Source organism: Taeniopygia guttata, chromosome 2 (genome assembly GCF_048771995.1).
Source record: "Taeniopygia guttata chromosome 2, bTaeGut7.mat, whole genome shotgun sequence".
NCBI classification, from domain to species: Eukaryota; Metazoa; Chordata; class Aves; order Passeriformes; family Estrildidae; genus Taeniopygia; species Taeniopygia guttata.
This window is the reverse complement of record NC_133026.1, coordinates 46,046,733-46,061,837: the sequence shown is the minus strand read 5'-3', so window position 1 is coordinate 46,061,837 and position 15,105 is coordinate 46,046,733. Positions and strand designations below refer to the sequence as shown.

The 15,105-nt window shown below is 32.9% G+C and overlaps 1 protein-coding gene across 5 annotated transcripts in view; it reads right to left on the bottom strand.

The window, feature by feature from the left end:
* BBS9 (Bardet-Biedl syndrome 9) overlaps window positions 1-15,105 on the bottom strand; it is a 292,130-nt gene that overhangs the window by 214,178 nt on the left and 62,847 nt on the right. For all 5 annotated transcript variants that reach the window (XR_012054621.1, XR_012054622.1, XM_032747134.3 and 2 more), the window contains exons 16-19: window positions 13,024-13,164; window positions 10,756-10,851; window positions 6,394-6,566; window positions 4,436-4,588 (exon numbers count right to left, since the gene is read on the bottom strand). Coding sequence is in view for 3 of the 5 variants with exons in the window: in XM_032747134.3 (XP_032603025.3) it covers window positions 4,436-4,588; window positions 6,394-6,566; window positions 10,756-10,851; window positions 13,024-13,164 (563 nt within the window). In the remaining 2 variants the exon portion in view is untranslated. The remainder of the gene's footprint in view (window positions 1-4,435; window positions 4,589-6,393; window positions 6,567-10,755; window positions 10,852-13,023; window positions 13,165-15,105) is intronic.

Below are 15,105 nucleotides of genomic sequence, written 5' to 3'. Positions count from 1 at the left end.
CAAATTTTCAGCATCAATTAGTTCTGGTTAGAAAAATGTGTTAAATCCTTTCACTAATGGAAGATAGTCTCAAATTTATAAAAAACCTCAAGGAAAAGATAAAGCGCACCACTGATCTTTAAAAAAAGACCCAATTTGGAAAATATGTAGTTCTTAAGTCTAGATGTCTAAAGTTATGGTTGCTGGCCATTTATGTCAGATTTGTTCTGTCAGTCCATTCCTAGAAACTGTCACTTCCAACGACAATACAAAATTTTAACATGAACTGAAATCATTCAGTTCCTCTATATGTGATTTTTTTTATTTTATTTATTTTATTTTTATCAGCAGAACGGGAGGGGAGAAACATCTAACTGTTTCTACTGAGGCAGAGGGCACCATCCCTTCTGTCTGGGTAGGTGGCTACTGCGAGTCAGCACTAATTCATGTGCTGGTTTGACAGTGCACAAATAAGCAACTGCCAGAGGGAGACTGGGGCCAACAGCAAAAGATAAGATCTCATCATTAAAGCATAAGAAAGTCAGTGGTTTTACAGGATGGGGATGAAGAGACCTCAGAACACAGGGAAACCTGAGGCACTGCACAATAGTGCCATCAAAGAATAGGAAGGGAACTATACTATATATGTTGAAAGTGTGAGGATACAGGAAAAATCATGATTTGCCTTGTTTTTTCTGGCTTTTTTTTTTTTTTAATAGTAACAGAAGCAATGCAAGGTAGAAGTGATTTCTTTGTAATTACATTGTTTTTTTAAACTGGAACTGCTCAGTCTTGTCTCAGATTCATGTTTTAAGTATTTAAAAGTGGCTAAAGAGCAGTCAGTGCCCTGGGAGAACTCCACCCCATATTTAAAATTCATCCTCCTCCTTCCCCAAAAGAATGTAACTGTGGTAGGCTTCCAAACAGAATTAAACACAGCTTACAGCTAAATATTGCTTATATTCAGTAGGATAAAATCCATGTGCATTGAAATAAGAATTTGAAGCATCTCATTTTTATGACATTTATTAATTCCAGCTTGTACCTGGAAATCCAAGTAATGTTTGCCAAGAGGTAATGCATGAAAATTATGATTTCAGGGTAAGAACCTGCAGCTACTGCCAAACTATGAATATTTTTTTCTATTATGACAGAAAACACATTGTAGACATAAAATATTATTAAACTGCACTTTCAAGCACAATATGTCTCTAGTAGGGGAGCATTATACAAAGTACATGTTGTTTACAACAGCTACCATAAAATTTGCTACAATCTCATTTCATATTTGAAGTCCTTTAAACTACAAAACATATATGGAATCTCAACTACCATTTAATGGCTTTTAAATGTATCTTATTAAAATTCTTTCTTAGAGCAAGTGTTAGCACATGTCCACGTGCGCTGCTTATTTTTTTTAGCAGATCAAGAATTTCATGGGTATATAAACAGCATCTATTTTGAATTGATTTTTTCTATTATTTTCATTGATTTTTTTTTTCTATTTTTACCTTCCTACAAATCCTCCTTCAAGATTATAAGAATAACATTTCCTATTCCAAATGTACAAGACTACTATGTACATAACAGCTTTCCTTTTCCTTCCAGAATGGAACACCTGATGTCACTATTTGTTAACTGTTGTTAACACTCACTTGAATCTATGTAGATCTAAAATATTACTTCAGAAAGTCAAATTCTAGAAGAAAATATAAACAGGACTAAAAAACTGAAAGCAAGCTTTTCATCATCGCACGCACTGATGCCTGTTTACACATTTCATTACTGTCAAGATGGAAGGTAAAGCTAAAGTTTCCTTTTAATAGACCAATCAGTAATTTTATTGGGGCACTAAATATGGCCTGCCTTGTTGGTAATGTACAAGGATTAATGCAAAAAATTACTTCATAAATAGAAATACTTTTTACCGGGGAATGAAATGCAGCTTGATTAATTTTCTCCAGTTTGAAATCTGTAACTTTGGCTTTGTACATTTACCTGCCTGTCACACAAACACAACTGTTACTTGAAGCTGAAAATCTGAAAATTAACATTTACAATCTACTTTAGTTGTAAAATTTGAATCACTTCAGAAATTCATAACTATTTGCAGGTGGGCAAAGAAACCATACAGAACATGTTTAAAGTATTTATCACGCCTTGGAAATGAAACTTACATGAGTTGAATATTCCTTATTTGATTTGTATTTTAAAAGTTGTTCATAAAAAGGTATACATCTGCAAAGAAATGCAGGCAGCAATACAAGACACCTTTATATCTCTGTGGATTTGCAGAGGTTATAATACTATTTCAAAAAAAAAAAAAATCCTACGCTATAATAGTTATTCTACTAAGAATGTAATTCATATAGTGCCCAAGACCTGGAAATTCTGTGTTAAAATGACGGATAAAATCACACACTAACTGTAAAGCCCTTTCCGCTCTAGATGAAAAGGTTTGGAATACACTATAAAACCAAAATACACACATTTCCCTTCCAAGTACAAAACACAATGTGAGAAGTAACAAAACCTTACTTTGCATTGCACATAACAATTACTTTAGTGAAAAATGAGGGAATAAAACAAGGCAATTTTTTCTTTTCTCATTATAAAAATATTTAACATAAGAGAGGATATGAGATTCTCAGACAACTATAAGAAAAGGCATATTTATTTCAGTGTCAAAAAGCTACATGCCCAAATGAATTTTTGGAGTGAGACTTCATACTGTTCATATTTAAACAGCCTCATTATTCCTTTTCAGAAAACACATTTATCATATTTTGAATACCTCAACAATTTCCATTAGACATACTTGTTCAAATAAAGACAGAATATGATACTGAATTTAAAAAAAAAAGTTCTTTTCTAATACAAAAAAGCAATATTGAGCAATTTCATTTCATCCCCAGAGAAGAGTCAATATTAAATCCTACCACAGCTCTCAATTTCAAAATAACACATGCAGCAGTGGGGTCTCTATGGCAATCACCATTTTTACTACACTTTGTGTATAGTTACAATAACAACATTTCTTTTTTGGAAGGGGATTCCCACAAAGAAAAGAAATTACAAAGGAAATCTACCAAGAAATCTACCAAGTTTAAACAATTATGAAAAAATGTAAGCATTTCTTCTTTGAAAAGAAATCTTTTTCCTCATTCTTCTTTCAACTACTCTAACTCCAATTCAAAGAGCCTACAAGAGTAATGTTAAGAAAAGCATCCATCTAGTGGTGGTTTGAAAGACTTTATAAAATAAGCTTTGGCAATATGCATCTACTTCAACAACCTGACTTCTGCCATATTCTCAAAATTCAGCTTTCAAATCAACTACACAAGAAAACTATCAAGCATATCCCAGTTGCCCTAAGTCTAAAGGCAAAAAGTTCTACACAGCAAAAGCAGACTCAAGAAACTCACTTATGTTAATCTTTCAGGCTTATTTAGTCATGCCATTTCGAAGTGTTAAACAATAACCCATCTAGCACAATACCTAGTATTTATTAAAGTAACCAGAAAATCCCCACTTTCAAACTTAAATCATCTCATGTGAACTCATGTGAACTCAGTAAAGACTGGAATATTCCTGTGAACTCAGTACAGACTGGAATAAAGCAAATCTGACTTACATATAAGCATACATGGAAAAGCAGTTTTGTCCAATTTAAATAAATGTTTTCTTAGATGAAATTGTAGGGAGAATTACTTTTTCTTTAACACCTTTGGATTTTAGCTTTTGTGATATACAACACTGCAAAGGTAAATCTTTTTTCCAGTAAGAACTCTACTTGTGACTCAGCTTCTGAAACAAGGCATGTCAGAATGTAAAATCAGATCCTCCAATAGAAAAGCCCAAAACACATAAAATAACTTCTTAACAAAGAGGACACATCATGAAAAACTTATCCTAAAGCAACACAGAGCTGAGGCAGGAAGAAAAATTGGTTTATTCTTTGTTCAGTATGGGGATGGTTTGGGAAGGATTACTTTTTTTAAAAACACTGTTCTTCTGCAGATACCACATTCTGAAATGATTAGAACATAAATCCCCATAGGAAGGACATGGTCAGTCTCAGACAATTTTGTTGTGAATGTTAGCCCAGCGAAACCATTCCACTAGTTTACAGTGTACCATAAAATATTTACACAAGCTATGAACTATAAAATATTTTCACATGAACTATAAAATATTTACACTATCAACATCAGTTAGGAAAGAATGATGTGCTGTCAAGCTGGTATGACCCAGGAGTAAAGATTTTGTGGTCACAGATTAAATAAAACTATTGCAAATCATCTGGAAAGTTACAGGGACTATTAGGTTAAACAAATTACTGCTTCCTGGTCTCTTGGATGGTAAATGTAACCAGGAAAGCATAGCTTATATGCTTTAAGCCGAGTTTTACCAAGAAGATAAAGAAAGGTTAGGCTCATAATCAAACTATACTGACCTCTCTGAAGGTTCCTTCTAGCAAGGTGTCCAGATGTTGAAGAGGAGCTGGAGTTTTGTCTTTGAATCGTGTCAGCAGTCGCCGCTCAATAGCTCGAAACTGTACAGCCCTTTCAGATAACATCTCCTGATACTTCTCAGCATTCAAACGTAGCTGCAGTTCAAGGGTTTTCAAGAATTAAGTGTCATATACATTCATGTATGCACATTCCAAATGAAACAAGAGAAGGACAGGAAAAGTTTTGAGACAGAGTAAAATACTCAAAGATGATGCCGTTCATGCCAGTTTCATACTTTATACACCTTGTAAAGTTTAACGCTTTCAAGAATTATCATTTGCTACTGAAATCAAAACTAATCGTCAACAGCCACAATAACCTGTGAAATGCATAAATATCTCATCTAGAAGCTTATTAACGAGAATGAAGTTTCACCACCAAGACACTTGGTTCTTATTGGTTTGGTGTGCTATTTATGACATATATACAGTGTACTGGACTTGATATTCACTGCAGTAGAAAGCAAATAGTTATTCCTTCAGCATGAATAGAAGTACTGAATTCTGTACTGTTTGAATGGTTGTCTTTTCTGAAGTTAAATCCTTTTTCCCTTTATCTATAATGACTAGCGAACAGCAACAAAATTCCTTGAAGTGTTCACAGAAGAACATTTAAAAGATAAAATGATTAAAAGATAAAATAATAATTTTTATTATCTGGGCACCTGATGCATACTTTCCAGTACGTGCCTCAAAAATAAAAATTACCAAAGATGAGTCTTTCAAAAAGCTGTGATACCTCTGTACAGTTGATGTTATAGCTAGCAGAAGAAACATCTAGACATACAGCTTTCCAAATGCAGGCAAAAATGCCTCAAAATGAAGAGAAAAGGTAAGTTTCTTTAATTTACATAACAGATTATATTTAAAAATAAGTAAATGTCGTTCTGTCAGTACATCATTATGAAAAAAAGTTCAGAGGTGCTAAGGAAAAAAGAAACACTATCAAGGTTTACTAGAAGTAGTAGGAAAAAAGGGACATCAGGTAAAGGATAACTCAGGTAATTTTCTCCTAAGCTTGCCAAAAAAAAACAGTATGTTGAAACTAACAGGGATGGAAGCATAGATATGTCTTTATAGATCATTTGACATTTTTAGACCAGATAATTATAGCATAAATTCAGAAATTTCAAAAGAGCCAGCTGCAATATAATTAGAGTTTAAATTAGCATCCCAGACATCACACCTGTATTTTGAACTTCAATGTATTTAAGCTTGCTGTACAATATAAAGAAGGCTAGGTTTGAGGTATTTCTACAAAAACAGTCACTCAAAAAAAAAATAAACATTTTTTACTCTCAAATCAGTTGAAAGACAATATAATAACTACTCAGGAGCTTGAAATATAGACCAGGATCTAGGCTGACTACTCAAAATATCCCAGAAAATCCCAATGACACCTTCCATCTTTTGGGCGGTGACAGCTCCACCTCACAGAAAATTCATCAGCATGAAAAAACAAGCAATAGTATTTCTCATTCTTGCATACATTTGTTGTTGCTTTTACTCAAATAGATGAGTTTAACAGAAATTTCCAAATTGCAATTCTCACTTTTTATTGGAAAGGTATAGGGAAAAGAATACATGTATTTTATTTTATTAGTTATTTCTACAAGCTAGCTGAACTACTGGAGATTTTTCATTGTCACCTGCATGGCCAAACAGGAAAAAGTAACTACATTTATTTTATTTCTGGCCTGGCAATCTTCCTTGAGCCTCAAATGATACTTCTACAAGGGCAGGTTTTTTTAAATCTGAAGAGACTTTCCCTTAGACAAAACTTTGTATTTTCTGAAAGCCAAATACCTATGGATACTGCAGTTATAATCTGATTAATCATTGCACTAAAATCCAATTTTAAACTAGCAGACCATTGGAAAGTCACATTTTATGTAACATACCTCAAAATGTCGATCAATTAGTTCAAAATATTCTTGCAGGGGAATTGAACCAGAAAAGGTACATGCAAAATCCTTGCAGTTTTGCTTCCTGAAATGCTCTTCTAGTCGGTGTATGAGCTCTTTTGTTACCAGCCAAAGGTCTTCCAACTGATCACTCTGAATCCTGTATCGTTCTTTGAATACAAGAACAAATACAAGACTAATAAACGCAGTTTTCAGACACATAGATTCGCTATACAAAAGTTTACTAACACTCAAATAGAACTTGTTAACTGCATCCAAAGTTTACATGAGATTTTCTTAGGACATGTACACTCACTAGTGTTAAAGCAATACTTGTGTTTTATTGACTGTGCTATACTTCACTTTAAATACAACTAGTATTAGTAGAAAGTGATTCTTATCTAACTACACACTGTGACTTGCTCAAAACAGCTCAGTGGAGAAATGAAAAGTGTTAATATAAACTGAAATGAAAAACCAGATCCTGTTATCTGTCCCAGCAAATTCATTTAACTCATCAGATTTTAGTGAATTTCAAAGTACCAGGCTAGCAGAATGAGATTTTATTTGTAGTTCATGTTTGTATAATCCTCTCTCCAGCTTCTATGAAATCAGAATTAACTAATATTACTATTAGTTTAATTAACAGAACTAACTGATGCTAACTAATAAATGTTGAGAAAAACATTGTGGAAAATAATAGCAGCCTTTTAATTTTTTCAGATAAAGCATTTTGAAACGTTTCATTACACATCTGCCAATAACTAACAAAAAAAGGAGATAGAAATGTAGCTATGAGAACTTGACACAAAATTGTTCCTTTTTTTTTTTTTTTGCCCTTGTTAAAAAGGTCCACAGTAAATCAAATTAACCAGAATTCTTATAAACTTAAATGTACTTATTTTAAATTTTCTCAACATTACTAATTCAAGATTGTTTGACATTACCACTGGCATCATTCCCAGGATATGTATTTCACTGAATACCAAATGACAAATTCTGTTTACAGTGTAACAGGAAAGAAGCAAGTTTTATTTAAAAACATGCTTGTTAAAGAAAAGAACACCATCTGCTAAAGACAGCATTCGACCTAATAGCCATTTTTTAAACATTCACAATGTAATAGCTAGACTTCCTTGGATGTATCATCATACTTTGCCTTAAGTGATTTTTTCCTTGACGGAAATTAGCTCAGATGTTTTCAGGCCAAATCAACAGTCATTCCATTTATAATTGACATATCTAATACATTAATGGTTTAAAATGGACAAAACTAATTTCCTCCAAATTGCACATTTAGTTTCCATACACTGTTTGTTGGTCAATACAAACACAATCTAATTTTACCACGGCCCGAGTAGAGAACATTGCAGTCATTTGCTTTATGTGATCTTCCAACTCTCAAAAAAGAAAAATTAGATTTGGAAACGTTATAAAACTGAGAATCTGTTGTTAAACTAAACACATGCTTTAAAGCAGAAATATAGTGAAAAAGAAAAAAGAAATAACTGTGCTTCTGTTCATCCCATGATTTTATGATGGTTAACCAACTTGTATTAGTCTTTTCGTTAAAATAAGATCCTTTACAGAAAATTACAACAGATTTTCAGAAATTTCTCTATCAGAAAAGCAGGAAACTGATGGGCACCAATAAATTAAATAGGTTACAAAGTCTTTTCACACTACAACAGGCTGTCCAGCATTAAGAACAACCAGCATTAAGAATAGCTATTCTGCCAATAGGAACTTTAGAAGATTCAGCTCACTTCTAGCTAGGAAACCCACATCAGAAGAAAAACACCCTAGCCACAGTTAGCAGCCAAGTCTTCCTTACACTTTGATTAAAAGACAACTTTAAAAATTTCGGCCAAAAAAAAAAAAGCCTTAAAATCTTTATCTAGCTGGTGCAAGCTACTGTTTAATATATATTTTCTGTCAAGATGCACTCCAGTCTGGGCTTCTTTGCAGCAGTCTTGAAAAGTTGAAGTAATATCTTCAATTGCTACACTGGTTAAAAAGGATTAGCTAATAGAATTAAAAACTAACATGAAAACAGATGTAGCTCCTGTTTGCAGCTTCAGCAACAAAACCTAACTGAACCCGACAAGCTTCATTGCTACATGCAGCTCTTCCCATTCAGAATTTAAGGTCCATTTTATAAGGAGTATTGGAAAAAGAGGTCTTCTTCCATTGTCTATGATAAACTCCTTTCATGGAAAACAAGAAATAAGGCTTGACCTTAAAAACTTCTTTTCGTTTTCTGAAACATCATTACTTCTAGTCAAAATTTATTGACACATAGAGGTTTATTTTTGAAGAACATTTCCTCAGTTAAAATGCTACGTAAGCACTTTTACAACGTATAAATTCAGTGTTACATAGCAGAGTAAGTACCTACCAAATAATACATAATTTCATCTACGTTCATTAGTTTCACAGAAGATCTATTCAGTCAAGCACAATCATTTCAGTATCATGATATTCAACCAAACAATGCTTTTGTATTACCAATGGTCTCTGTTTATAAAAATATTCTGAATTATGCTTGACTGTCAGAGTTTTTACAAATATTTACCCTTAAATAAGTTTTCGTCAGGTAACATTTCAAATCAGCAAATTCCCCTTAAGATCTTCTTTAACCAACTCAGTTCCATGCATGAAGTGGATGCTGGAAACAGGCTGATAACATAGAAAGTGACATCATACTACTCATTTGTTTTCTAAAGTTAGGATTCCCATACACATTAAATGAGTAGCCATACTAAGAGAAACAGATATTGTGAAGCTCCTTTGTAAAGTGAACTTCACAAGTAAAGCAGTGTGGGAAAGTTTATTCTAATACTGCAAGTGTCATTCCTAGCTGGTGAATAAACAAACCTAAGAGGAAAAGATTGAGGACTGGGGGTAGAGGTGTGTGTGGTTAAAAGTTACGGCCTTCAGTAGAAACTAAAATATATTCATTAGACAGAAACAAATTTGTCCTTACAGCAATCAGATTTAACAACTATGCAAGAAAAAGTCTAAATCAAAGATTTAAACTGCAACCCAGGAAAAAGTTAAAAAAAAATCCTTTCAATTCTTTCATTTTTCAAAACTATTATTGCACTTCTAGTTTAGTTAAATCTGTTTAAGATCTACTATTCAAAGAACTATTAAAAACAAAGTAACAATAAAACAGCATGTAAATAATGCATACAAAAAATAATACAGATGGATGCGATCCATAGAAATGTAAAATTATTCTTGGTACAATGAAAATTCCTCTCCAGATGGTTTCTGTTTTTAACACATATGATTACATTAGAAAAGGTATTAAATACTATCTCATAGCTCACAGCTGCACCCATCAATATTTATTTAGCCCATCTCAAATACGGATTTCCAAAAACAGTGAGGAATATTATCTCAGTGTTGAAAAAATTTCCAATTGACAAACCAAATTGTGATTTTTTACTCAAAGCACTTTCCACAAAGCATTCACACAGTGTTCAAATTGAACACTCTGCAGTGCACAGTTGCTTTTCTAGCTTTTCAATTTGTACTCTGCTGTATTAAATGAAGACTTTGTGCTCTGCTGGCATGGAAAACGCTGAACACAATTGAACTTATTTGGTTCCAAGGCACATGCCAGGAAAGAGTTTAGCAAGTTGAGCAGTAGTAGCACAGAGTAAGACCACAAACTCTTGAAAATTAAGAGACCCTATCTCTTTCAAAGAGCTCAAAATCAGGTGGTTAGAACAGGACTATTTAAATCACAAACTGCCCTATACAAGAGATATTGGACCAGGTAACAGCATATCTGTATGTATGTTCATACACTCTGTAACCATAATAAGAAGGCTCTTGAATCCATAATCTCTTACTTACAAAGATATACAGACACCTAAGAGAAGAGATGGGCATTTTACTCAGACGTAGAGAAGCAAGTAGGGTCCGATGCCTAATTTAAGTCAAAGATTACTCAGTCGGTGGGAAGTTAGAAACTTGATTTTTAATCCCTTTCAAAAATTTCAGTAGGTGACTAATTCCAAACACAGATGTTGGAATTCCTTTAAGATGAGAGGTTTTTCCATTATGATAATGACAGTATTAGTTTATGAATAAAAACATTGCTAAAAGCTTTAAGAAAACTCAATTTCTTCAGAGAACTACCACTGTAGTGTGGTATATTTTGAGTATGATTTTTTGTTATGGAATTTTATTCTTGAAAGGAGGTAAGAAACCATCAGTTAATACTTTGAAACTCCTGCATTTATTTTCAAACACTGATTATCCTTGTTTGTATGATCCATATTCTCATTTTGTACACATTCTAACTGATGATCAGGTTTCTTTTACTCTAATACTGATAGAACTTACGTGATGTTTTTGAAGCAAGAAGAGTAGTTTTTGAACCAGCTAAAAACTGAAATCCCAGAGCATTTGCTTGGTCACCCTCAGACGGATCAACAAAGTCTGAAAAAGAAAGTTAAATATCATTTCCTGTAATTTGACCCTGGCATTCGGCAAACCTCAATCCATAGCCAGGACTATATCAGTCTTTGCACAAGCAATTGAATGAGATTGTTTCCCTTCTTAGGGTTCAAATAACAAGTATCACCAGTTTGGTACACCCTTCCTTCATTCACAGGTGGAATGTGAGCCATACAGTTTCCCTTCCCCAGCCTGAAAACAAAAAGTTGGTTTCCCAGAGATCAGTATGTATATTGTAAAATAACTGCAACTAGTATACAGCACAAAGACTGCACTTTCACCATATGCAAGGCCACCTTTAATTCAGATATTTATGCAAAACATTTGCAGAAATTATCATTAAAATGCTTAAGCTCACTCTCTTTTTAGCTTTTAGCACAGAGTAAAACAAACATCCAGCTTGCTAAAACTAGCTATGCTGCAAAGTCCATCCATGTCCACCTTTCTTTTCATTCCATGTAGTGGATTATATCAATTTAAAAGGTTTAATTTTAGAATACCATATTTCTAAAACTAATCTTGGTCACCACTACTCCCACTACTTCTCCTGAAAACAAGGCAAAACAGAAGAAGAGATACAACTCTTATTGCATTCACCAATTCAAAGTTTGTTCAAAAAATTACATCATAACAATAAATATAATAAACAGCATACTCTTTATTTAATCACTGTAAATGGAATGAACAGAAATCAGAACATTTTAATACCTTCTTGGTCCTATGCTTTCTTCTGTATTCTCAACAATGCATTCCCTAGGCTAAATATAAATTACAATGTGGTATTCTGAAAGCATTATTGCTTAGCCATAATGGAAGCCCATTACTAAAACCTCAAAACAGAGACCCTTAAGAAAAAATTTTGCACATACAGTCAAGAGAAAAGCTATATTTATCCTTAAAATTAAGAGATCCATGCTACAAAAAAAAAAACAAAACCAAAAAATCAAACAAATAAAAACCCAACAACAAGTAACACACCAACAAAGCCTACATCACTGTTCTCAAACGTATTATATAAGCTTTTAAAGAGATGCAGCTAATCCTTAAAAATACTATCCTTAAACACATCCTTTAAAAAATCCTTAAAAAGAGCTATCATCAAATTGTTCCAGAACCTTAGTCATCTGAATTTCTAAAACTTAATCACTGCCAGACTGAACTTACTCACAATCACTTTATAAACCCTGTTGATTAATTTCTTCTTGTGCTAATATGATCATCTAGGCCCATGATATAGCCACAAATATTTACTGAAGTCAACTGTATTACCTTTTTTTTTTGCCTGTGTATTATTAAGCTAAATGAGTCACTTTTTTAATTCTCTTGAAATCACTAGATAATATTTTTCTACAGTTTTGTGTTTTATACATTATATTTTATTTAATATCAGCAACTAGCACTCAGTTTACCAGTGCACAGTAACATGATACTGATTTCCTGCATGGAAACGTTGTGTGTAATGCATCCTCAATTTTTATTTGTTTGCTTATGATTACAACATGCTGTACCACAGAGTACTCCTGTGGTAATTTCCACCTCCTCTCTCTTCCAGTTGTGAGCACATAATTACAGCAAAACTTATTTTCTTAACATTACACTTTATGGTACACAATTTCATTCTTCTTCTTCCAGTCCTAAGTGGAAATGAATTTCTTCTTCATGCTACTTTAATATAATGCTGAATAGAGAACATTGTTCAGGTTTGCACATCAGAAAATAATATGTTAAAGTCTTCTTTTTGGGTCAAGAAGGCTACTGAAATTACTTAATATAATCAGCTTCAAATTGATACATCAAATACTCCACAAGTTATCCTCCAAAGCAACTGTACCCCCTTACATACAACATTTACCACTTCTGCTTTGCCCTGCTCACCTTTTTTTAAATTAATGCCCATGATTTCCCCATTACAACACTGCTTAAACAATTTTATGTAAAATTATTTTCTGCATTACATAAAAATTAGATCTCTACCATGTAAAGAAATCTGCGGTTTTACCAGAGATCAGTATACACCACCCCAGGTGTATTATTGTTGAAATGTTATGCCATCAAGTCTTTCAAACTATATTTTTTAATATACTAACATAATATTTTTTAAGTACCTCATTACTTCACATGAACAAACACCACCTTTTATATTTAAAAACCTACCTGGAAAAATGGTGATAAAACTGATGGGAGGTTTGTTGGTATCAATAGTTATCTTGTGGCTTGCTGCTTTGGAAGGTTGAGCTGGAATGCAAACTAACTTCAAAGGCAGACTGAAGTTACACTGTGAAACTCGTGGAATTCCTAAAATGAAAGAACACACATTCATTTTTCATTTCCACATTCTGAATACAGGATACTTCATACCACTGTCCTCAAAGAGGTATAACAAGATATTTAATGTGATTAAGGAATGCCTTAAAACCAAAATTCTCATTTTTCCTAAATATATAAATATATATTTTATAAATATATATATTATATTAATATAATATATATGTGTGTTTATAATATTTATAAATATATAAAATTCTCATTTTTCTTACAATTTTCCACCTAAAGTACCTTTAAATTTGACCACTTCTAATTACCTTCTCAAGTGAACATTTTTATATGGATGGGAAAGCAAGAGTTATTAACAAAACTACTGCATACTATACTTATACTAATTAACATGCAATGAAGATTAGATTTATTTAATGCTCTAGACTAACAATACCACTTATACATAAACAATAGCTGTGATTACTCCTGATGCTTCAAATACAGAATTGAAGCATCAACATTTTCATCAGGAATATCACAAACCAAATGCTTTTTATGAGTATATTTACTCTTCTTTTATATATTCTTAAATAACATCTATGCAACCTTCCTATTATCTGCCAGAGGTTTGTGGCTCAGAAAAATAATGTATCCCATGGAGGTTATTACCCAAATGTACATCAAATTCTATCTTTCAACTTATTGCATCATAATAAAACAGAACTGTACAACAAACTGACTACTGACCTGAATATTGGGATCTACTATCACAAGCAATTTCATCAGAATGGTGCAGGAAGAAAGATAAAGCTTTGACACTAACACTAAGAAAACACATTTGAATGTGTCAAAAATTTTATCAGATGTAAATATTGTTTCAAATTGCTGGCATGTCAGCAATTGCCTGGTATGTTCTATGAAAAAGGCAGACGTGCTCGTTGCTATGAAATATGGACTATATACGCTGTTGAGAGGACAGATTGTGGGATTTTTAAGGATATTTTTAGATGAAGCACCTACAGGAAAACCTTGTTTAACAAAATAGATTTTTAGAGACAACAAAGTAAGCTACTGTTAGAAAAGTCATGAAACTGATAGCTACACAGAGGTATACACAGAGAGGATAAAAACTGAGCTCAAACATTCAATATCCATCCCTGCAACCCATTTTGCTAGTAATTTTGTTTGTTTGCTGCTTCTCAGATTTTTTCCACTGAAAAAAATACTTCTAAGACCGATCTCAGGGAAAAAATGCTACCATAAGGCTCAGATTATTCCACGCTCGTAAATTCACAAGCTGTTTTGGCTGGCTGATAATGCCTCCAAGTAACTATTCTGCGGCAGCTTACAAATATAAAATCATAGAAAATTGAGCAGAAGAATCATTCAAACGGAAGACAGGTCTTCAAAATTAGAGTATCTCCAGGTTCCAAGTAAAATTCCTAAAGGAATACTTGAAAATAAACCCACGATCTGTCAGAATGATTCATTCAACTGTATCTTCATCATCTGATGGGAAAAGTAAAATTTTTCTTGGTGACAACATAAAACAAACATCTTAGTATTGAACTTAGATAAGGGGACTTATCAAGAGGAAAAAATTAGTAGCAAAAGTAGGCAAAAATATTTTAATATCTTTTTATATCTAAAACATGATATTTTTCTTGTTTTTTCAGACCAGCTTCTTCCACATAGTCTGCTGTCAGTCTGCCTCATCATAAACATAACTTTTCAATATTTCAGACAAAGGTCAAATCAAAACTAAATCAAGTATTATCTAGCGTTTGGAAGAGACTGGGGAGATCTCTAGTTGATTAATCCAAAACAGCTACATATAAGAAAAACAAACCAAAAAGCTGCAACAAAATTTATCACTACAGTGAAAACTTGTTGGAAAGTGTTTCGGAGTCTTTCAGAATTTTATATGGTAGTAAGAAAATATAAAGTAGTAGCCATATGTGGGAATCACAGTTTCTTCAA